The sequence below is a fragment of the Poecilia formosa genome, unplaced genomic scaffold (assembly GCF_000485575.1).
Source record: "Poecilia formosa unplaced genomic scaffold, Poecilia_formosa-5.1.2 Scaffold65, whole genome shotgun sequence".
NCBI classification, from domain to species: Eukaryota; Metazoa; Chordata; class Actinopteri; order Cyprinodontiformes; family Poeciliidae; genus Poecilia; species Poecilia formosa.
The window spans coordinates 1,499,736-1,524,057 of NW_006800004.1; the positions used below are offsets into that span (position 1 = coordinate 1,499,736).

General features: G+C 39.3%; 3 protein-coding genes across 3 annotated transcripts; 1 reads left to right on the forward strand and 2 right to left on the reverse strand.

The window, feature by feature from the left end:
• Positions 1–3,564: 3,564 nt before the first annotated feature.
• scp2b (sterol carrier protein 2b) lies at positions 3,565–12,036 on the reverse strand. Its single transcript, XM_007554662.2, has 5 exons — positions 11,875–12,036; positions 10,978–11,068; positions 7,765–7,894; positions 7,544–7,623; positions 3,565–4,267 (listed from the first exon to the last, which is right to left on the reverse strand). Exons 1-5 carry the CDS (start codon positions 11,895–11,897, stop codon positions 4,172–4,174), a joined length of 420 nt encoding a protein of 139 aa, XP_007554724.1. The 5' UTR covers positions 11,898–12,036; the 3' UTR covers positions 3,565–4,171.
• Positions 12,037–17,095: 5,059 nt separating this feature from the next.
• cpt2 (carnitine palmitoyltransferase 2) lies at positions 17,096–21,690 on the forward strand. Its single transcript, XM_007554663.1, has 5 exons — positions 17,096–17,604; positions 18,531–18,611; positions 18,697–18,803; positions 18,872–20,176; positions 21,031–21,690. Exons 1-5 carry the CDS (start codon positions 17,423–17,425, stop codon positions 21,357–21,359), a joined length of 2,004 nt encoding a protein of 667 aa, XP_007554725.1. The 5' UTR covers positions 17,096–17,422; the 3' UTR covers positions 21,360–21,690.
• Positions 21,691–22,368: 678 nt separating this feature from the next.
• On the reverse strand, positions 22,369–24,269 carry magoh (mago homolog, exon junction complex subunit). Its single transcript, XM_007554665.2, has 5 exons — positions 24,055–24,269; positions 23,683–23,741; positions 23,284–23,394; positions 22,700–22,782; positions 22,369–22,582 (listed from the first exon to the last, which is right to left on the reverse strand). The coding sequence occupies exons 1-5, from the start codon at positions 24,143–24,145 to the stop codon at positions 22,483–22,485; spliced, it is 444 nt and encodes a 147-aa protein (XP_007554727.1). The 5' UTR covers positions 24,146–24,269; the 3' UTR covers positions 22,369–22,482.
• Between the last annotated feature and the right edge of the window lie 53 nt (positions 24,270–24,322).

Consider the following 24,322-nt stretch of genomic DNA (forward strand, 5'->3'; position numbering starts at 1 on the left):
AAAAGAGTCCGGCACTGAATGAGAGGAAGCAAACCAGCACTCACAGTTCAGTCAGACTCTACTTCCCACGACGCACCTGCTTACTCTGTGGCTATGACTCTGACCTGAAGAAATAGTTTCCTGCTCAGTAGGAGCAACGCATCCCTGCGGTGATTCAGCTCCTGCACTGGGACACAATTATCTGCCACAAGATGCTTCTACAGATATATTTTTAAACTTGTTTTTGGAGGGGACAGGTGCAGCGATGGGATTTGGAGACACAGTAAAGCTCTGTGGAAACAGCTCCCCTGGCTGTGAGGCAGAGTGGGGAAAATAAATCCTGCAAAAATATGTTGGATAATAACTGCCCTGTTTGGGTTTTATAATGTTTCCTTTACAAACACATTCTTGGAGGAGCATAGGAATCCTTGTTTCTGGGGACATATTAAAAGGAGCGTCAACATTTGCACTACTTTGCTCAGAGGAGCGTGGTTCCCTCAAGTTGAAGATCAAACACAGCAGATGGGGAGAATGCAGATGGGACCTCTGGTGTGTGTGAAGAGAAGAGGAGAAAGCCTGGCTGCAAATGATAAAACTTCACACTGAGCGGGTTTGACTGTGTGTGTGTGTCCATGATTTAAAACAGCAGGAGCGAGAGAGAACGGCGTGGTTTCATTGTTTCCTATAAGAAAGATATCAAAGATGGTGTGCTGATCTGTGGCACATGACACCTGATGCACTGTGCAGAATGACATCAAGCAGCCTGAGTGGCAGCGACAAGCAATCTGCTGGAAGGTCTGTTATTGTGAGGACGCCATCTGTACATCTGGAACAGTGGAAAGTTACTGAAAACACCGAGCAGCAAACAGAGCCTCTCCAAGGGAAAAAAAACAGACTGCCAAATACTACGATGACTAATAAAGAGAGCATGGACATGAGTGTGTTTTTCTGCAGCTTTGGAAAGGGAGTCTGGGACAGAACCCAGGTCTGACTTCTTCTTCTCAGGCTAAAAACCAGCACTTGATCCATCCGTCCATCCGTCCATCAGGTGGACAAGGCTGGTGCCTGTCTGCAGCAATCACTGGAAGAGAGGCAGGACACTTTATATATTTCACTTTACAGATGCATAAAGCTGGAAGCTCAATTCAGAAAGACCCAGAATCCTCTGTTAGCAGCAAATGCAGCTAACCGCAGTTATGCCATAATGGCCGACACAGACAAAAACATAATTGTAATGTGGAAGTAAATAATGTGAAACTTTAACTTCTTTTCTGTTTGTTTTAGTGAAAATCAAAAAAGTTTTGCATCTGTTTATATTCAGCTCCCTTCAGTCTGATACCCCAGAATAAAATACAGTGTTCTTTTTCAAAATAAAATGAAATCTTTATTATTTCAAACAAGTAAAATGTCAGATAATAATTTAAAGAAAAATAATTAAGAAGAAAACAAAAAATATAACAAACATTAAAAGACAAATTATGTGAACCTATATATTTACTGCTGCCGTTGCATTAAAATTTTCTCCTATGGGACAATAAACGCTTTTTCTATTCTATTCTATTCTATTCTATTCTATTCTATTCTATTCTATTCTATTCTATTCTATTCTATTCTATCCATCCATTTTCTTTACACCGTTGTCCCTTAGTGGGGTCAGGAGGTGCTGGTGCCTCTCCAGCTAATGTTCCAGGCGAGAGGCGGGGTCACCCTGGACAGGTCGCCAATCTGTCACAGGGCTATTCTATTCTAATGAAAGCTAAATATTCGGTTTCATTCAAAAAAATTAAACCAAATATTAAGATACAAATATAGATTCTCTGTGGGGTTTGTGTTGGGTCAGTTTGGTAACTAAAGCGTCTATTGATACTTTTCCTTTTTCTCCTAGGCTGAGGTGTTGTAATAAATCCTTCTTGTTCACACAAAGAATGTTGTAGCCCTGAAAATCTTTAGTGCGATTTGCTTTACAATCCATAAGTTGAGGTTATTTTTTTCTACCAGACATTTTCCTTCCACTCAACTTTTTTTTTTATCAAAATGCTTGGTTACAACAATCTGTAAACAGCCAACCTGTTTAGCAATAACTGTTTGTTGCGTAGCCTCTTAGTATCTGTTAGACAATTGTAATTGTTTACACCAGAACAAACCTGTTTAAAAATGACTTTCATTTTTTAATTAAATTACTGGGGGAAAAACTAATATTTCAGTTACATTTTATTGTTTAATATAAGGTGCATAGTTCAGTTTAAAAAATTTCAAACTGAAAAATAAGGATGAAGTCCATATTGCCTCATGCTGCTCTTGATGCCAGAAAATCCTTAGATACAAAGTGTTGCATCGGTTTTTCCTTCACAAAACTGTTTACAAAAGTAGAGGAAAAGTTTTACATCTTATCTGGGTCACCTTTTCCTCACATGGCTTTGTTTTTATTACTGGCAAATGTTGCACCGGACAGATGTGGCCCAAATGTCAGAAGCTGCCTTTGACCTGGGTCACAAGTGTTTAAAAAGCGAGAGGACACCCAAAGGAGATTTTGGTGTTTTTCTTCTGAAGCAGCATTTAGGCAAGCTGTTCTTGGCCTGACTCTGCAACATCATTCAACAATAAACTTCAGCCATATTTGTGTTGACAGTTATTTGCTAACTCAGTGTGAACTGAAGAGATCAGTTGTCGTTTTTCCAACTGTCTCTATCCAAGAAAGAAATTCTGTCCAACGTGTGGACAAGTTAAATGACCAACTGGAGAAGTCTTATGCTCAGGACAGACAAATATTAAACTATCTGGCCTTAATGACAAGAATGTGTGTGTTTGGAAGAGCTAAATGTGTTAAACTACCACATGCTGAAAAGCTTTTAAGAACTTTACCATGTTAAAATTGCTGCATATTACTACTTGAGTCAACACAACCCAGCCAATCTAGAAAGTACATGCTGGAAGTACTGGGTCACCCTCTGTCACAGGAAATCAATGTCTTTGTTATGACTGAATAAGGCACTCCCCAGTGATTCTGTGCCATTTTCACATAACATCATACAGATAGCTACATCATAAATGCGTAAAGGAGCGTTATGGTAGATCTTTCCTCCCAGCAGCTATCAGACTGTAGAATTGCTCACAGCAAACTGTGTATTTACATCTCTGTGCAGTTTCACTCATTCTAAACATTTCTGCTGGTATTTGCACATTTCAGTTGATTTTTATTTTTCACATATTGTAAATACTTTGGCTTTTAATGCACTTGCATATTACGTACATAAAAAAAGAAAAATGGTCCTACTGGGTTGCATACATATATATATATATATATATCCATTGTGACAGAGTAAGAGCCAGAAAACTCCAAGCCAAAGCTGCAGAGGAATCTGGGTCAGAGCTAGTTAAAAGATTTGTGTGTGAGCCGTGCTCCTCCATGTACAGCGTGTCAGTGTGCAGAATCAGGTCGCTGTAGTGTTGGAAAAAATGCAAGTGAAAATAAAGCCTTGTTCTGTGGACTCTCACGGGAGCTGCTGTGTGCATGAAAAACATGAGGTCACCAGGCAGCAAAGGGTGCAAATTAAGTCCAGCAAATGGAGGCAAAAAAGTCAAAACTGTTCCGCAAAGACAAGTTTATTTCTAAGAAATCCGACAAAGATCCAGACCGTACAGACAGTACTCCAGAAAATGACGAGGCAGGGAGAGAAAACGTTGGGTAGCCACAGTCCAAACCCGCTCTGCGTTGGTGGCCAACTACAAACATTGATTTGAGATACTGAGGGAGGCACTTAACAGCTGCATTCATGATTGTGCAACATATCATTGATCAGTTCTTCTCAAAAACACCTGAAGTTACAGTGCACTCAAAGTTAGGTGTCATTATCGGTGAAGGTTAAAAAGTCTGGACAGAAGCGCAATTAGTACCAAAGTAGAGAGTGACTGTCTGAACTCCAGACCGGCGCTAAAAAGACGGAGAGTGCAGACAGGAACTCAATTAGGAAATTAATTATTTGTCCATCTATCCTATTCCCCAGTTAGACAGGCGGGCCTCTGACTAATCCCCCCCCCCAACCACCATCCCCAGCTCGGTCAGTGAGATCACCCAAGAGGAAAAGTGGTTCAGTCTGTCCACAATGGTTTCTCCTTCCAGACCTCCACCTTTCATCCACATCTTCAACTCTTCACAGTCGAGCGTTTTAGTGAGGGCTTGATGCAGCGTCTCTTACAGCTTGGCTTTGCCCGGCTGCAGCTGCAGGTTTTGGAGCTTCATGGCCAGGCCCATGTTCCCCGTGATCTTCAGCTTGCCCTGGAAAAATGCCTGGGAATTGGATGGGGAGAGGGAAGTGAGGATGGGTAAAAAAAAAATAAAAAAATGAAATGAAATAAATAAATCAGCTTCAGAACAGCTTGGTATTGGTGTTAGAGTGAACTACGCAGCGGCAGTTTTAAGAGTTACCGTGAGAGATTAACTCAGCCGGGGAGAAAGTGGGGCAACGGCAACAAAAGCTTATGACACGACAGGAAACGGCACGGCAGGCGCGTTCAGAGCGGAGCAGTGAATGTTGGGAAGACTAACTTAATCTGGAAAAACAGAATAGAGCCATCGACTGAAATGCAGGCTCCGCTCTCTGAATCCAAAAAAAAAAAAGGTTGGTTGTAATGAGAAAAATCTAAAACGTTCTTTCGTGCCTAGTTTGTATTGAATAATAACTACCTTCTACAAATCAGAGGCTACATGGTTTGATTGAGCCATTTTTCCAGCTCAACCTGGTTTTGTGAGTTACTGCTATTGCACACAATAAATTGGAGTTACAGATTCTTGCAGCCGAAAAGATGAATGCAGCAAAAGAAATATCAATAAATAATGAAAATGTAAGGATTTCCCAGTATTGCATCAATAAACTAAGTTTGGAACAAATACCTTTTTCAAATGTTTGACATTTCATTTTGGCTTTTCAAACCAGACCCCGTCCTGCTCGCCCTGCCTGCCCACAGCTCCCTGCTTCAACACACTGGTCAGTTTAGCTGGGCTATTAATTAAAACCAGAAACCAGCACAGTAAAGCTGAACAAGTTGCAATATAAATTGCTTTAAATGCTGAAAACAGACTAAAAAACACAAGTAAATGCAGTGATGTAATAAAGGAAAATAAAAACAACAATAATGATTAGAGGAGCATAAAAATAGAATGCTGCTTCTCCATTTGCAGAACCAGAACCTGAGAGGTCTGGCAGGTTGATCCAACCACAGCAGATCTTTAATGTGTTGTGGTGCTGAACCGTTCAGTAGTTCATAAACTAACATTAAAGTCTATTCTCTGAGCTGCAGGAGTCAGTGGAAGAACTTTAGAACCTGTGAAGACACTGTTACAGGAAATCAATGAGTAATTAACTAATCATTTGTTATTACTGAGGAATTATTTTTTATAATTTCAAACACAAATTGATGCTACAATTTCCAAAAGCTCCAAAAGCTGACTTTATTTCCCCATTTGACCAGTTGTTTTCACTGTCAGTGATATGTATTGACAGTCAGACAATACACATCACTGGAAAAAAATGACTGTATTAAATTACTGTTTATTGTTCTGTTTATTGTTTATAATAATTGGTGCTGTTAGTGAAGCAGCCTCTTTGATTGAGTTTGACATGAATGATGCATAAAAAAATCAAGACAATTATGGACAATCCTGAACATCCTCTTCATGAGACCGTCTTAGAAAAACCCGAGTGTCTTCAGTCAGAGGCTTCTTCAGATTCGCTGCAATACAGACTGGCATAGGAGAGCTTTCCTGCTAAAAACCATCACTATATACATCAACTGTTTGAAGAATTTTGAATCAATATGAGTTACGACGTTCAATTTTCCTTTGGGATCCATAACGTGTTGTTTTTTTTTGTTAGTTTTTTTTACTGAAATTTGAATGACTGTATGCAGCAGCAGACATGCACCCCAACAGATTATGAAATAAAATAATTTCCTTAGTGACTTTTATTTTTATTGGAATAAGTACCACAAAGTCTTCTATATATGAAGTTGGCATCTTCTGTGTGAAAGTCTTAACCTCATTAAGAACCTGCAGCTAATCCTCAGAAAGTGAGTCGACCAAAAACTGTGATAACCTCCAAGCACTGATAAGACCAGACCGGCCCCCTATCAGTCAGGATTCCAACATGTCACAGTGATCTGAGCAAGTCTTACAAAACAAACCTGACACTTTGCACAAACCTCAAGAGTTTTCTTTAAAAAGTCTTTAAAGGGCCAGTATTAGGTTTTTTCCATGCACACAGTCCAATTGTATAGCTTAATCAAGTAACTATGTTACCTTCAGTTGTTATATCAAACATGACTTAAATTATAAAATCAAATTTCTTTTAATGCCTTGAAATTGGGCCTCTGTCTCTTTAAGAAACTCTTTTTGAAGCTTTGCCTTAATGAAGTCATCACAACATGGCTCCTCTATCAATGGTGTTTCACTAAGTAGCTCCTATAATAAGTTCAGCAGATATAAAGTTCCACCAGGTGTTTGCTAATTGTTGCTGGCTAGTCTGAAGGGAGCTCTAGGGGAGGGCTGCTCTGTGAGGGGGAGGATCTGCACCTCGAAGGCGGAGCTAGGTCCACCCAGGACTTTTGCGCAACTGAATGGTTGCCATGGAGATTAAAGGATTTCTCAAACATATGAAAGAATCAAAGCAACACTCAGGTATATTTTTGATGAGGGATTAACATTATAGCATGACAAAAAGCACAAAAAAGTTGATTTTACATAATACTGCCCTTTTAAAACTTATGAAATAAAATCATTCCTATTAAGCAGGAACAGGCTTTATTAGCATCATCTGGGAAGGCAAACAGTAAAGAAGGAAACTGGAGAAACTCTGTTGTTTCATGACAGTGGATTTTTTTGGACAACCGGTCAAATGAGACAAAGCTGTTATGGACGCAGAGGTTCTTAAATAATTCAATGTTTGGTTTTGGTTGCATGATCCATTAGAAGATGAGGTTACCTGAGGTTACTTCTTAAACTAACAGAGCACTTTTTATCTGCTGTGTTCACTCTGAACGCACTCCAACTTGGATTATTCCCATTGAAAGACTTTTTTCTTTTTTTTTTAAGTAAGTCTGCGACTGAAGGTTACTTGGTTCTGCTCCGGCAGCTTTCCTCCTCGGTGAACAGCACTCGCTGTTTGACACTGATAAAAGTCGTGTTTACACAGGCTGCGTCCTGGAGGTCATCATCTCGTCGCAGGATGAGGGTATGGGCGGTCAGATTGAAAAAAGGCTGCTGGTTTCTTTTTTTTTGTTTGTTGTTTCTTTTTTTCAAACACACTTTTAGAATGTTCACAGTAATTCTAAGATGATCCTTGCCGCCACTACTTTCATCAGTTCCAGAAGCAGCTAAACATATTTCATAACAATGATGCGATTTAATGAGCTGGAATGCTTGCAATCTTCAAGTGCCTGCTGTCTTTCTCTACGCTTCCCACATTTCCATCTCTCAGTAGGGAAAAAAAAGAAAATAAAAATAAAAAAAACAACAGGCTTCTCCTCTGGTGAGATGTCTTATAGGATACGATATGGTTTGTATACTCACCGTCTGTGGGTTCATTTTCCCGGTCATCAAGGCCAACAAGTCCGTGTCGGACATGGCGATGGTGCAATCTGCTTTCTTGTCTGCAGAGCAGAGATAAAGAAGTTAAAGATCAGACATACTTGCTGAGTCAAAGGTAGTCTATGGAGATAAAGCAGATACGTAAGCAGACCTTCAACTTCGACCTGAATCTGTGACTAAAGGGAGCCTGCAAGTTTTCCCACCTGCGTCGTTGTGAACGCAGCCACTGCCGTTCTTCACATCCACGATCCAAGTGGCTTCCTGTCCATTTGGGCCGTCTTTCACTTTGAAGGCGAAAACTCCTCCGATTTTCTTCACAAACTGCTCCCCTTCCTGGAAACCGCAGAAACGGTGAACACTCAGAGAACCAGACACACGCACAAAGTTGTCTCTGCCCCTTCGATCTGTCGGAGGAACGGGACAGTTTAGCCGTTTTCACACCTGATAGTCTGGTTGACTCTGTTCCATTCAAAATTGCAACATTTGTTACATTTTCAGCTGAAAATGTAGCTGCGTTTTCATTGAACAGAGTTGCGCAAATTGAAATTACAAAAATAAAATTGCTAAAAGGAAAAAAGCTTTTCTATAAGGATGAGGTGGTTTTTGGTCTGATCAAAATAGATATACTTTGCAAAAATGGCAATGGAAACATTTTTGGCATCACAAGTCACATGATCAGCATGTTGCTACTGTCGCAAACGATGAAGACAATGACAGGAAGTAGTTGGAGGATGACGGTTTGTTTTTTGTTCAACAATTTTAAAGAAGCTGGAAAGGGAAGTGGAGGGAGTCTCCATGGCGATCTCCATCTGACTCTGAAATTCACTCCGAGTTTATTTTCCCAGAATGTTCCTGAACCAGGGATCCTGCAAGTGTCTGATGTAAATGCTAAACTCCTGATGTTCTCTTTGCTTTAGTATTAACTTGAGAACCACATGAATGGTTAAACTTAATTTACTTGACAAGTAAGATAAACTCTGAGTTGCTTCAATGCATTCAAAACCTTAAGAGCGACGAACAATGCCTGACATTTCTCTTCTCTAAGTAACCAGGCTTCAAGGTGAGCTGCAGTACAGACAGAAAAAACACCAGGAAGACACAAAGAGAGATCAAGTCTCTGAAAACAAGATGTAATGCTGATCAGCTGATCAAAAGTTTCCGATTACAGCTTTAGAAAGTTACAAACAGAGCTACAGATGTCAACAAAAGGAATTAATAATTGGTGAAAAACAGCTTTTACTCCAATCTCTGCTTTCTTATGGACTTTCAAGAATTCATTTAAACAATGGTTCATATGCTGAATATGGATCAGGTACTGAACACATGTAGAAGTCCATAATGACTCCGTTCTCTGACAAAAATTACACCCTGTCAGCCGTTGTCATTTAGTCTTTCTTTGTGTTTTCAGTGGGGAGGCGCCAACTGCAGATTTCTTTTCCAGCCTTAAAAAGCCCAACCTACCCGTTCTGACTTTTTTTTTTTTTACTGACACAGTGACACTTCTATCTTCATGTTTCTGTCATTTATGACAAAAATTACACCCTGTCAGCCGTTGTCATTTAGTCTTTCTTAGTGTTTTCAGTGGGGAGGCGCCAACTGCAGATTTCTTTTCCAGCCTTAAAAAGCCCAACCTACCCGTTCTGACTTTTTTTTTTTTTACTGACACAGTGACACTTCTATCTTCATGTTTCTGTCATTTATGACAAATTTTCACAGCCGGTCCTGCCACAGAGCTGGAGATCAACCTGCCTTCCCCGAGGTCAGGCAGAGGTAAGTGCTTCAGGACAGCAGAGTCAATGAGGAAACCATTTGCTGATTGAGTCAGCATAAGCTTGACGTGATGTGTGTGCGGCGAGGCGGTCCCACTGTGCCACCAGGAGCTGGTGCAGCAGGCACACACGTGAGCACAAACAACTGAATAAACTGATGATTTTTTTTTTTATTTACGCAGCAAAAACCTGAAGCATCCCATAAGCCGTGGGTTGGTTACCAGTATCAACGTACGCTGAGGTTTTAAAACTGATCTGATGTTCTGTCATTCTGTTCCTACAGTTAGAATGGACTGCCAGAGAAGTCCAGAGCTATTTTCAGCTGTTTAAAGCTTAGAATGACAAAGCGACGCCTTGCTGTGTACTGCAAGTCATCTTACTGTCATCTTAGAATATCTGTGTTATCCTTAGATATTTTATCTGCTTTATGACAATCATTTGAAACTTCTTAAACATAATTTCCATAAGGGCTGGGCCATATGACTGAAAAATGATATTAGAATTTCTTATCACTTGACAAATAATAATTGATTAGTTTTAATCTGAAACATCCAGAATTCTGCCAAACTGGTTACATAACCTTTCAGCTTTTATCCATAATTTCTTCTTGAGCTGTTGCACATTTTTTTTAGGTTCTGGATCTAAGTTGAGTGAAATTAACAACATTTGATTAGACATATTTTCTATCAGTACTGGACATCGTTATCATTTTATCGCCCAGCCCAACTTTCCAAGTTTGTTTAAATGGACAGTGTTATGTAAAATCCACTTTTTAAGCTTTGCATCATGTCATAATGTTATTCCCCCATCAGAAACATTCTTGGAGGGTTGCCTTGATTCTTTCATGTATCCTTGAGAAATCCTTTAATCTCCACGGCAACCATTTAGCTGTAGAAAACAGATGGGTGGACATAGCTCCGCCTTCAAGATGCAACTCCTCCTCAGAGCTGCAGTTTCCAAACTTCAGAGTTTCTACCTCACAAAGCAGCCCTCCCCCACTCAGCTCCTTCAGACTAGCCAGCAGCAATTAGCAAACATCCGGTGTGCACCCGCTTATCTTATTACACAAGCTACTTCTCAGTGAAATCCTGGCAAAAACGTTGTTAGAGGGTTAACAGAGGAGCCATATTGTGATGATTTCCTGAAGGCAGAGTTTCAGAAAGAGCAGACATTTCTGAAATAAACAGGCCCTATTTCAAGGCATTTAATATCGAAGTCAAATTTCTTTTAAGTCATAGTTATATATACAGCATTTTTTATAATAACCGACAGTAACATAGTTACTCGATTGTTCTATGTGCCTGGAAAAAAACATAACACTGCCCCTTTAAGAAGTGAGGAATTTCTCATTGCATCAGTTGGGGTTAAATAACTTGCTGCCAGCTGGAAGATAATTGCCCATGCAGTAATTATTTTACAGCATGCTCCTTCCTGTTGCTTAGTGAAATCCAGTTGTTGATTTTGTTAGTGCATTACCAGCAGTAGAAATAATTGTTTTGTTTTTTTTTCAGTTTTAGATCCAAATGACATGCTTTATTTAACATGAAGCTGCTGTATCTTCACTCAAGGTTCTACCATGTTAAAACTTCTCTGTGAGTTCATGTTTAAAGTAAGACTAATTGGTTGGTGTGTGTGTAATGCAGTCACCTCCTGCAGCTTCTTGTTGATCTCCTGGAACACAGCGTGGGCCTTGAAGCCCTCCAGTCCGGTACCAGCACTGGTTCGAACGGCTCGAATCCTTCCCATGAAGACGACGAGCAGAAGGAAGAGACGCAAAGGACAGAGAGGAACACAGGTAACATCTTCGTTAGTTCGTCGTGATTCTTTCATCTTTGGAGTCACTGTAGGATCAGTGACAGAACTTTGATGGCTTCGTTCATTGCATGTGATTGCCCCCACACACCCTGAGGTGACACACTCCATCACTTCTTCACCTGAATCTTGGTGATGACTTACCAGAAGGAGATCTGGCTGATGACTGGAAGTCTAACTTAGCTGCCATTTATGGCAAAACACACAAACATGAGAGGAGGCTCAGCACCTGCTAGCATGGATTTTCTAGTTTGAGAAAAGTTTGTGATTTGAATATTTTTTGATTTATGTATATGATTTTTGCAACTAATAAAATTCGGTTGAGGCTATAGAATTGGTCTGTTTTATAAGTAGAAGGAATTTAAACATCATGCCTTATTTGAACTGAACAAATATATCAGGTGACATCAGCAGGTTACTGACCTTACAAGCTGGAGAACTTTTATTAGATTAAAATTGTCACATTTCCTACGATTAATTAATGCTCTAATCTTCACTTTGTTTATGGAGCAGCGGGGTATTTAAACGGTGTAGCATCAGTTTATAGCAATTATAGTCTTTGCTTAACATGAGCAGCTGTCAACGGAAGCCCAGCTGATAAACCCGACTATCGGCTTTTGCTTGACATTCGTCCCAGTCCCAAGCTAAACGGGATAAACAGGACCAGTGATGGTTGACCCTGTGAAATGGTTCGATGCTAAATGAAAACGGTATGAATTTAACTCGCCTTACCTTGGAGTGTGAATTTCAGGCATTCTGCTGTAAGGAGTACGGAACGAAAAAAGTGCTTCTGCTAAAACAAACAAGCAGATCTACTGCTGTACTTTCTCCTTTCTCCTGCTGATGTTAGCTAACTGCAGCACTTCCGGGTTTCTTCCTGTCTTTTGTCATAGACATGAGTACCCAGACTCGATTTGTCGATGTCAGATAGCAGCGCTTAAATTTGTGCAGCTTTAAAGCATAAAATATGATTTTAACAGCCGCATGGCATAAAATTCTTTTTTCAATAATAATGATATGTTGTTTCATCATATCATTATCTTTTCTATGTTTGCCCTCAAACATAGAGAAGGAGTAGAATATTACGGGGTGCCATTTGTAAAGTTAGTCTAAAACGAACAGTAATAATTTGTTATTTAGCCTGTCATGAGAAGGAAGAAACTGGAAGATCGTTTTTCAGTCACGTTTTCACCACATTTGTTAATGAATGGAAAGGAAGAAAATAAATGTTTGGAACTGTAACACACATTTTATGAATACCATTTTTTTCTTCATATTGTGACATTTAATTTTTTTTTGTTATTTCTTATGTATGATTTTTCTGTCTTTTTTTTAACAAATGACTTTGGAAATTGAATCCCCATTTTTTTCTTTTTTGTCAGGCTAAATAACCCAAATTATTGATGTATTCTTTTTTACAGTGTAACACACAATCCATTGTATGGGGTTGAAAAATGATGAGTTATGGTCTTGTACAGAGAATGACAAAAAAGAGTGACCATGAATTTATGACATTAAGCTGAAGAGCTCTTGGATTAATATCTAACAAGACAATGAGCCAAAGCACAACAGCAGGTCCCCTTCTGATTGGCTCTGAAGATTTTAAATGAAAGTTTTACAACAATCTATTCAAAATCTGGAGTTTAATCTAGTCATGTGACATGACTTTGATCAAGCTGTTCACGCTAAAAGGAGAAAAAAAAACTAAAATAAAATAAATAAATAAAAACCTCCACTGCGAGAAAAGACTTGGCAGTTAATGCAAACCCTTGAGTCTAACTTTTGCTGCCAAAAGTTACCAGTTATTAGGGGGCATTTAATGTGTTTATTATTATTATTATTATTATTATTATTATTATTATTATTATTATTATTCATTATTATCATTATTGCTCAAAACTGGGGTTGTTGTTCTTCCAAGACAATGACTGTAAAGGTACAATTGGATGATTTGCATCAAAAAATATTTATGTGCTAGAATGGCCTAGTCCATGACCAAACATAAATCCCAGTGAGGATCTGTTATTAGACTTGAAGGCTGATGCCTGTAGTCACTTTCCATCCAGTGAACCTGAGCTATTTTGCAAGAAAAGAATTTGGTCAGATGTGCAAAGCTGATAGAGACAAACAAACGGTAAAACCTTGGCAGCTTTAACTGAAGCATCCTTTAGGATAAACAGCATATATCTGATCTATTCAGAGTAAAATTACTGACATTTTTACACTGCCACAAACTGATTGCTTTGTTCCCCGGGTTTGGCTATAGAATTAAAAACGTCTGTAGATTTAACATCATCTTAAAGTTGACTGAAGATCTATTAAGAAGAATGACTGTGCATTAAAAGTGTGCTGACTTCCACAATCCATACATTCCACTAAAGATGTTTTTAAAGCAGAAGAGACTGCAGAAAATACTTCAGCACTTCAGTGCATACAAATTGAAACCAAAAGAACTTTAAAAGCATCGTATCACGTAATTTATTTTCTTTAAGTCTTTGACTTTCAGGGTCCAAGTTTCATGCTTTAATGACTGCAGAAAAAAAAGATTCTGGTAGTTTAGTGGTGGAATCTTTTATCACTGCATTTCAATAGTTTGCAATATTTATGCAAAACCACTTCAGTTTGTAGAAAATGTAATCAATTATCCTGAGTTGATTCCTAAGTGGGTCGAAAAGCAGAGTGTTGAAAAGAGCTCTTTCTTTCTAATTCTTTATTAGTCAAATTCACTCACAAAAGTGACTGACACAAAAGTGACTGACAGCAGAACTGTAGATTCTCCCAAGAATCTACATTTTCTTGGCAGACTGTAGATTGCTGCTCTTCCTGGAAGTAGAAAGGCAGTGAGAGGTGTAATGTAATACAGAAAGAAGTTACCAAAAAGACTATATGTAGTTGTAACATCCACTGAAGACACAGTGGAAAAAATATTCCCACCCACCCCTAATTTGTTTTTAAACAGGTTTAATTTTTCATGTCCAAATGAATAAATACAAAAAGCATTTTTCAAATGAAGGACTGAGTGGAGGACAAAGTAACTAGAGAGAGCATACTGAGGAGGGAGTGGAAATAACAAAAGAACCAGAAGAGCTAATTCTAACAAGACAATTCTTCTAGTAAGTGGGTGCAGCTGGGGGAGGTAGCAGGCAGGGGCAAATGAGGAAATAATTAAGAGCTGTGACGGGGAGCAGAATGATAGGCTGAGGTGAGGAAAGAAACAAAGGGAATGAAAGGGGGAAGGAAACCTGAACAGTAAACAGAAACAAATACTAATCTGATGAAACAATTTAAAAAAAAAACCACACACAAACAATGAGACTAACTGAACTGACACAAAGGATAAACTAAGACAGCAAGAAATATGGAAATAAATAATGACATGATCAAAATAGAAAATAACTGAAGCTATTTTAAGTTGTAAAACACCTATGGACCATAACAATGTAATGACACGAATTAGGGGAAAAATTATATATCAAAAACCATTCATCATGCACTAAGTTAAACTGATAGTGACCATGGTTATGATACATTGTCAGGATTTCAGTTTGAAAATTAAATTACTATTTAAACTGCATTTAATGGAGTTACTTTAAAAATATCAAGTTCTTTGATCATCCACTGATGTAGTCGGATGTGTGTGCTCTTTGGAATGTCTGGATTTGTGTGTTTATGGTTGTTTGACCCCAAGCGTTGTATCCCAGAGTCTGATCACACTCAGCAGGACTGCCAGAACAAAACTATGATGGTTGATGCCTTCTATTTATAGCCTCAGGACCTTCAAAATAAAATCCTTAACCAGGCATGATTCTCTCTGGAACTAAAATTTTGAAAAGCCTTCTATGCACATTTATCAGAAGGGTGTGGTTGTTTCAGACAACTGTTTTCATACTGCAACACGTGTCTGTCTGAGTCCAACTGTAGCTTAGATCTAAAATGGAAGTTTTAGACGGTAGAGTTTTAAGGACAACATGTTTCACAAAAGTAGTTTTTTAATTTGAAATCTATTTAAAAATGCTCTTTGCATTGAGAGAATACACAAAGAATGATTAATGAAAAAGTAGAAATTTTCACAATGACACAAGGAGAGTTCTCATTCAGTCGGTGTTTGCAGAGCAGAGATGAAAGGAGGAAGAGTGGGCTTGGTGAGGGGGAATGGCTTCAAGGCCAACAACTCAAAGCCCTTTAACTCATTTCTACGTTTGAATCAAGACCAAAAGATGCTCATCTGTTATTGGTAAAATCCAGTTTTATTTTCCCCCAAAAAAGCTCAAACATCACAGCGAATGAGTAGGGAAATTGCGCTCCCTGCTGGTTAGATGAGCACAAAACATGCTGGAAATGAACGCGTGGGACCACCACCAACCTCAGTGCATTTTACTGAGATTTTATGGAATAACAGACCAACACAGTGCATTAATGTAAAACGGAAATAATATATTACATGATTTTCGAATTTTTGACAAATAAAAATCTGAAAAGTGTGGCATGCAGACAACACAGACGAGTCCCTAAAAGCTGGGAACATAAACAACACAATTTTTGCCCGATTTTATCACATATTCCTGGTAGGGAAACATGTGTATCAGTCTGCATTGTGTGGGAACAATTGCCACAAAATTCTGGTCAAGAATGGAGTCAGTACAGTCACATTGTGATAAAAAAATAGAATAAAAAATAACCAAAGACAATCAAAACAGAAGTAAGATATTTCAGATTTAACTCTTGCTTAACACCTTTAAGCAGGCATTTTCAAGAGATACTTTTCATCTGACAAACGAGCCTCATTGGGTCATATAATCTAATTTACTGAATATGACTGTATTTCAGAGCAAATCTGGCTGATACAGGACAGAAAAAAGTGCTGCATGTGTCACAAAAAGAACTAAGACATTTCTATGTGACTGTAATTTAAGGAAATCTCAATTCATTAAACATTATGATGGGGATGGTGGCAGAAAGTAGGAATTCACCCTGCAGTCAGTGGGTTGCTGGTTCAATCCTCCCACCTCTAATGATGTCTTGGATGAGACGTTTCACGCCCCCCCCACCCCCCTTACCTGCTGCTGGTGGTCAGAGGGCCTTGCCTGGTGGTGCATGGCAACCTTGCTACTGTCAAACTACCCCAGAGCTACTACTAGCTAGTATGTGTATAAATGGGTGACTGACTGTAGTGTGAAGCACTTTGGGTCCTCTGGACTTGATAAAGTGCTATGCAAGTACAAACCATCTGCCATGATGAGGATGTATTAAAGCTTTAGATTTTGAAGCCTTCATTCAGAACACATTGGCTGAAGACTTATTTGTTACTTCCCTACATCCAATGGACAGTTTCACCAAAGGTTAAAAAGATTCACTTCAAAATCTATCATAAAATGCACCTAGTGGTGGATATTTTTGCAGAAAAGATTTAAATTTGATCTAGCATGTTGAGCCTTTTGTGACTGTCGAGGAGAATCACTTAACCATCTCTTTTTTACATGTTCTTTCTCCAGTTAATTCTGGAAAAACATTAAAAATTGGTTGTCACTATAAATTATGCTGATGATAGTAAAATATCTGTTGTGGTAAATATTTTCTTATTTAAAGTTCTACCATGTGTTTTGATCTTTTTTAAACCAAATTAAACTGTCACTCCTCACTGAAATGTCTTAAATCTGTATTTTCTAAAAAAAAAAAAAATCAATCAATAAATAAATACATAATAATAATAATAATAATAATAATAATAATAATAATAATAATAATAATAATAATTAATAATAATAATAAATGCCAATGCCTATATTTACTTCTGTTATGTTTTCAAAAGTTGCTCCATATCCTTGACTGCTTCTGTGTTCTTTTTTCTTACCCTGGTTGCACTGTTCCTTATACTTTTACGATATATTGCATTATTTGTTAAACAATATGTTTTGTTTGTTTTCAAAGTGACCTCCAGATACCCCGGAAAAGGTGCCCGACCAGAACAAGTCACGTGACTTGTTGTACCGGTTAGACTTCCTGTTAATTCAATTCCTGTTTATTTATTTGGTTGTTTGTGAAAAACGTGTCATTTAATCGTTTTGAGATTATAATAAGTTATTTATGAAGCGCGTATTTTCAAACTTCTATTCTTCTGAAGCCAAAGAGGCTAAGCTAAGGCAGCTTGCTACTACTAGCCGCCGGAGTTAACTGTGGTATCTACCTGCTGACAGCGGTGACTCGGTAGAATTTTTACCTTTGGCCATAGCACTAAACCTCCCTGTGAACGGTTCCTGTATTTAGATTGTTAGCTAACGTCATGGCCACCTTGCTGTCAGCACAATGCGCTGCCTGCCTGAGGAAACCCGGGAGTCAGCTTCATTTAAGAAGAGCCGCAGCGAGGATCTCAGCTCGGTGCTACAGCAGCAGGACTGCTTCTTCTGTGGACTATCTGCACCAAAGCGTCGTTCCATCCATGCATTACCAGAAGAGTTTGCCTAGGTAGGAAAACCAATGAAAAGAAGACCCTTGTTAAAGAGTGAGGCTGTAATTGACTTGTTCTAATGTTAGTCGGTACTACATTGAACCTTTTAGTGAATTTTTAATAAGGTTTTTCGACTGAAAGAAGGTTAAGAAAGAAATTAGGTAAAAGGGTACGCTTGATTTCTGCTCGGGGACCACAAGGTGGCGGTAAAGAATACAAAATGACTGATAGAAAACACGGTGAATTAAATGTTTCACTTTTCAACTAACTTGAGTGTCTGATCCTAAGGTCTGGCTCTGAGATGGTATGGGGCAAAGCTCATTTCCACATCTATGATCACATCAGCAGAAGTTTTAGAACATCGTGGTAACTTGAAGACTACAACTCCAGCGATGTTCATGCAGAAAGCAGACCACATTTCAAAATGTAAAACATTTGCCATAATGCTTGAAATGTGGTGGAATCTGAAATGCAAGAAGGTCAAACCAATCTTAACCTTTTGCTATTAGGCATAGCATTATCCACACATTAAGGTTTGTCAATCCCCTTTTTTCTGCCAAATCAGCCATGACCCTGTTGAGGCATGGTCTGCACAGACCCCTGAAAGGGTGCTGTGGTATCCGGCACCAAGATGTTGATGGCAGATGCTTTTAGTCAAGGCTAGTCTTCCATGGTAAAGTTTTATTGAGCTCAATCCACAGAGATTCAATGGGATTGAGATCTAGGGAGCTGGGAGACCAAGTCAGTACCTCAAACTCATTGTTGTGCTCCTCAAACCTTTCCAGAACCCTTCTGTTTTGTAACTGGGAGAATAGACAACTTCAGGGAATAGCATTTGCTTGCAGAAACTGTACATAGCTTTCAAGACTATTTGGTAGAAGGTTATGCCTGACTGTTTTATGTTTTGGATGACATAGTTAACTTTTGCTTTGTTGTTATGTAGACTCCCCGTACCCAAGCTGGAGGACACCATCAGGAGGTATTTAGCTGCCCAGAAACCTTTGCTGGATGATGGCCAGTTCGCGTAAGTTACCAATAAGATTATCAATGTATTTTATAATTTGATGCTTGAAACTGAACATGTCGCCATCTTCGTCCTTTGTCTTCAGAACAACGGAGAAAATTGCTCAAGATTTCCAGAACGGAGTGGGAAAACAGCTCCATGAGGAACTGGTGGCTCAAGACAAGGCCAATAAGCACACAAGCTACATCTCAGGTGGGCGCGTTACCCTTCAGTGGCTTCACAGATGACGACAGAATCTAATGAGTCTGTTTCAACACCAGGTCCCTGGTTCGACATGTATCTGTCTGCTCGTGACTCTGTGGTGCTGAACTTCAACCCCTTCATGTCCTTCAACACCGATCCAAAGACGGAGTACAACGAGCAGCTGGTGCGGTCAACTAACATGGTGTGCTCGGCCGTGCGCTTTATGAAGACGCTGCGAGCGGGTCTACTGGAGCCGGAGGTTTTCCACCTCAACCCAGCCAAGAGTGACACGGATAGCTTCAAAAACTTCATCCGCTGGGTTCCATCTTCCCTGTCCTGGTACGGAGCCTACATGGTGAACGCCTACCCTCTAGACATGTCTCAGTACTTCCGCCTCTTCAACTCAACACGCATTCCGAAACGCGGTCGGGACGAGCTCCTCACTGATGACAAGGGCAGACATCTGCTAGTCATGCGAAAAGGCAACATGTATGTATTTGACGTTGTGGACAGAGATGGGAATTTGGTGAAGCCAGCAGAGATCCATTCCCACTTGAAGTACATTTTGTCTGACTCAACACCAGCACCCTCCTTGCCTCTGGGCATCCTGACCAGTGAGAACAGAGATGTCTGGGCGGGGCTAAGGGAGAAGCTGGTAGCTACTGGAAACACAGAAGCATTGGGGCTAGTCGATAGCGCCCTTTTCTGTCTCTGCCTGGATGAAGAGAGCATGCGGGACCACATTCACATATCCCACAACATGCTGCACGGCGACGGCTGCAATCGCTGGTATGACAAGTCCTTCAGTATCATCATAGCCAAGGACGGTCAGGCAGCAATTAACTTCGAGCACTCTTGGGGCGACGGAGTAGCCGTTCTCCGCTTTCAGAACGAGGTGTTCAAAGACACGACAGAGAAGCCGCTGGTGCACCCAGGCTCTGCCCCGGCGGCCGTGGACTCAGCCTCCGCTGTCCGCAGATTGCAGTTCCACTTGGACAGAGAGCTGGAGAGCGGTATCAAGAAAGCCAAAGAGAACTTTGACTCGGCCGTATCGAAGCTTACCATTGCCGCCATCGAGTTCAAGAAAGGCGGGAAGGAGCAGCTGAAGAAGAGCAAGCTGAGTCCAGACGCCATAGCCCAGCTGTCTTTTCAGATGGCCTTCCTGAGGCAGTATGGCCAGACGGTGGCCACATACGAGTCCTGCAGCACTGCAGCATTTAAGCACGGCCGCACAGAGACCATCCGACCGGCCACCGTCCACACCAGACGCTGCTCACACGCCTTTGTCCGTGAGCCCTGCAAGCACAGTGTGGAGGAGCTGCGGGCGATGCTCAACGAATGCTCCAAATACCACGGCCAGCTCACCAAGGAGGCAGCTATGGGTGTGTAAACTTTTCTATTCATATATATATATATATATATATATATATATATATATATATATATCAACTTGACTGTAGTGGGTTTGACCCCACCTTCTAAGTTTATCAAAATTAAAATGCAGCTAAATAAACACTTTCAAGGTAAGATAAATAACTTTGCTTTTGGTATGTATTTTACCACATATTTAATTGGGTATATGTTATTAATTAATAATTTTACTGTATTGTAGCACTTTTAGGCCTTCATATATCCAAACCCTAGTCTTCCTGGAAATGACTGATTTCATGTCTTTTAGTGTCCTGAAAAGCGCTATGCAAGTCTACTGCCTCTAATAAAGTTCTGCTGTCAATACGCTGCTTTCAAATTAGGGGTCGTAATGCGGTTATTGACCTGGATTTTCATAATTTTGGGAGATTAGCAATCAGCTGATACTTTCTTGTGAAATCAATCTTATTTATCTCACAAAGGTCTGTCGAAAAGAGACAACTGTCTCTTTTCGACAGACACAGCTCTACTGTGAGAGAAGGAAGAAAAAAATGTAAAATGTGACAAATCAAGGACTAAAGGAACTGATTTTTCTTGTTTACTTAATTTAATAGCTTGGACAGTGACCTAAACATTTTATTTATATTTGAGAACCTAATGTGCAGCTAAAACAAGTTTTTATTGTTTCATTGGTTTTGTTAAATGTTTTTCAATAAAACAAGATGGGAACATTGAAATTTTACTATGATTTTATTACACTTGACAGTTAGTTAGACCGTTAATCTAAATGTGTAACAGCTTATTCCATGTGGCTACCTTAAATTATAGTCACAGCAATGTCACTTTTTTTCTTCTTCTGTCTGAGCAGGTCAAGGGTTTGACCGCCACCTGTTTGCTCTGCGTTACCTTGCCAACTCTAAGGGTCAATCTCTGCCCAGCCTGTACACGGACCCAGCCTACGGCGCCATAAACCACAACATCCTGTCCACCAGCACACTCACCAGCCCCGCCGTCAGCCTCGGGGGCTTCGCTCCAGTGGTGCCCGACGGGTTCGGTGTCGGTTATGGTGTCCACGACAACTGGATCGGCTGCAACGTGTCCGCCTATCCTGCTCGCAACGTCCACGAGTTTCTGCAGTGTGTCCACAAGTCTTTGGAGGACATCTTCAGTGTTGTGGAAGGGAAACCTTTGAGTTGAAAGATGACAGCGTGCCTGATCACCACTAATAATTTTTTGTCTTTTAGCGTTGCTAAATCCATCCGTTAACATTCAAGGAAAAATTTACTTGCATTACCAGGATTTTTAGGAGGCAAATGAAGAATTAAAATTAAAACTGCTGACATGCTGGGAAGGAACTACAGAGCAACAGGCAGCTGCAGAGATGTCCTCTGGAAGAAGCTGTGCCTTACTGAAATGTGAACAGAAAACAGAACTAATCTTTACTGTAATTCACATGATTTAACTGTCTTTGTTTCATAATGCAGCTTTATTGTGGTTGTCTTTTGGAATAAAATTTAAATATCTTGGATTCCATCTCATTAATTCACAATTCCACAATTTTCTGGACTTAAATTTCAAGATTTTTATTTTTTAATTCTGGATATTTGAGTATAAGAGATTAATCTTTGACAGCATGACTAGAAAATGGTTTCTAAAAACTTTAGTGAAATTAGTGAATTTTACTCTTTTTCCCTCAGGACTTAAATATTTCAGCTACTTTTTGATATCTGTCACCTCTTGTCTTGTAAATACTGAAATTTGGTCTTTCTGTACAAAGTGCAGATATAAACTATATTTAAAAAAGGACGGTGTACAGCTAAACATGTCTCCACTTGAAGCACTGTGCCAGATTATAACTTAAGCCAATTCACATCTGCAGTCACTTGACAGATTAGAAACATCAATATACAATAAAATTAAACAGAAAATCCAACCTACAAGTTACTTTCTAGTAAATGTTCAGTTTGTGAAACCCTGGTACATTTATTTTACTGAGGAATAAAACTAGAAAAAAAAATACTAGCTTTAGTTCTAACTTTAGCATTTTATCCAGACTCCAGTCCTAATTTAATTCAATATTTCTCAAACATTTTGTAGGAACCATGATTTACTATAAATTAAACCAGTCAAATCACCAGTGGTAGTACTTCTGATAATCAGATGCTCAGTGCAAATCTTTGGCATCTGACAAATCAAAAGGACACCATTTCCATTTTCATTGTTTATTCAAAATAAAAACTTCCACCAAAAGCAAATGTACAAAAGCGGTCGTTCAACAAAAACATCAGCTAACGTAACTAAAATCTTCCAACTGGACATTCTAGATGGGCTTGATCTTGAAGTGGAGGCCAATCAGACTGAAGACGAGACATTTCAGATCCTGGACCAGGTAGTAAAACACACGGAGTCCTTCAGGATCCCTGAAATGAAGCAGAACAGTTCAAGTTCAGCCCCTTCTGACCATAACACATGTGTACAGTAAGACATGTACAGTAACACATGTTTACAGTACCACACTGTTTTCAAGTGGAACTCACTTTGACTGGTTGACATCAATCAAAGAGCCAATTTTGGAAGTTGTGAATGAAATGTGCTCGTCTCCAATGACGATCTCCAACTCCTGAAAACAAACACAATTGCAGGTTAAAGACACGTCCAGATATAATACATGCAATTTTTCAAACACCCGATCGGTTTTATTAAAAAAATGATAAAGGAACTATTAAAATAGGCTAACCTTAAATTACTTATTTAATTTTAAACAACTATCAAAGAGTATGAATGAAAAGAAGCAAGTAATGCAAAAAAACATTACATTTTCAAACTTTTCATATGATCTATTCAAAATTAAAAATAAATAAGAATCTGACCACCCAAAGCTGTACCTATGAAATTTTAACAACATTTTGTGAAATATTTCATCTAAAACTATAAACATTCAAAAGCTACAATCCATATTCAGATGCAGAAGAAGAAGCGCATATAAGATCACATTATAACCTGCATGACTAAGTCAGATCTCACTCAGATAAGATTTTATTTAATAATTTTAAAAAAAAATTAAATAAAAAACTTTTGGTCTGATGTGGATCAAAGTGGGGAGGATCACATCCTTACTAACCTGTCTTCCAACCCTGTCAGGAGGCGGCCACAGTGCATCATCTTCCTTGGTGATTTCGCTGTCATCAATGATGCGTTTCAGCTCCTCCATCACACTTTTGTGTACATATGCCTTGTTGGTGGAGAGGAGAAACAGGGTAATGTATCGTAATTGTGTAAATCATTCAAATATGAATCTGATCTCACCTTATCTCATATACATTTCATATCTACCTAATCATATCACTTCATGGACGGAAAACAAAATCACTTCATCAATAAAATATATGGCCAATAATTATTCTGTCATAAATTTTTGTTCCCAAAGGGGCATAACAACACCACAGACAATATGAGACGTTATTCACGCTGGAGGAAGTTTTACGTCAAAAATAATCAGCAGAAATTGACCGTAAATTACCTCTTTCCTGATCATGACGTCATTCTTGTAGTTGCTGTTGTTTGCGTACCTCAGCTTACCTTTAAGAAAAGATTTCCATTAAAATAACATAAAAATGAATGAGCTACACATGAGGAGGAGTCACGAAACTAAACGCCACATGGCTTATACGCTCTAAAATCAAAATAGTTCATTACCGATTTCATTTTAAATTTGCAGAGTCAGTACAACACCCTAAATGCTTATTAGTAGGGTTTGTGGTCACATGTTGATCTACAGAATCAATCTTGCACTCTCGGCTTTCTGCGGCCTCCTTAAACCAAAGCTGCTAACAATGTTAGCTTCACCGGAGGAAACTATGCGTTTCCAGTTTTACCGCCAAACAACACTCACCGTCAGGTCTGAATTCAAATTCCAGGAACTCGTGTCCAAACTTCCCCTTGTGTCCCACATAATACCTCAAGTAAAAGTCACTTGTTGACATATTTAAACCCTAAATTATGCTATTTATGGTAAAGATCCAGGAACAAAACTAGCTAGCAAGTGTAGCTCGCACCCGCAAGCTTCGACGACAACGAACACATGCGCAGTGTAGACATTTCTAAGGTGCATTTGGACTCCGGGGTTTTGTCTTGAAGGTAATTCCCAACTTTTATATATA

Bases quoted from the DNA above. Each gene is read 5' to 3' on its own strand.
- scp2b (XM_007554662.2), bottom strand. From the start codon at position 11,897: ATGCCTGAAATTCACACTCCAAG. The intron at 11,069-11,874 runs GTAAGGCGAGTT...CTTCATGGGAAG, and splicing joins CCTGAAATTCACACTCCAAG to GATTCGAGCCGTTCGAACCA. The intron at 7,895-10,977 runs GTGACTGCATTA...TGCGGTTTCCAG, and splicing joins TCAACAAGAAGCTGCAGGAG to GAAGGGGAGCAGTTTGTGAA.
- cpt2 (XM_007554663.1), top strand. From the start codon at position 17,423: ATGGCCACCTTGCTGTCAGCACAATGCGCTGCCTGCCTGAGGAAACCC. The intron at 18,612-18,696 runs GTAAGTTACCAA...CTTTGTCTTCAG, and splicing joins CTGGATGATGGCCAGTTCGC to AACAACGGAGAAAATTGCTC. The intron at 20,177-21,030 runs GTGTGTAAACTT...CTGTCTGAGCAG, and splicing joins CACCAAGGAGGCAGCTATGG to GTCAAGGGTTTGACCGCCAC.
- magoh (XM_007554665.2), bottom strand. From the start codon at position 24,145: ATGTCAACAAGTGACTTTTACTTGAGGTATTATGTGGGACACAAGGGG. The intron at 23,742-24,054 runs GTGAGTGTTGTT...CTTTTCTTAAAG, and splicing joins ATTTGAATTCAGACCTGACG to GTAAGCTGAGGTACGCAAAC. The intron at 22,583-22,699 runs GTGAGTTCCACT...GCTTCATTTCAG, and splicing joins ATTGATGTCAACCAGTCAAA to GGATCCTGAAGGACTCCGTG.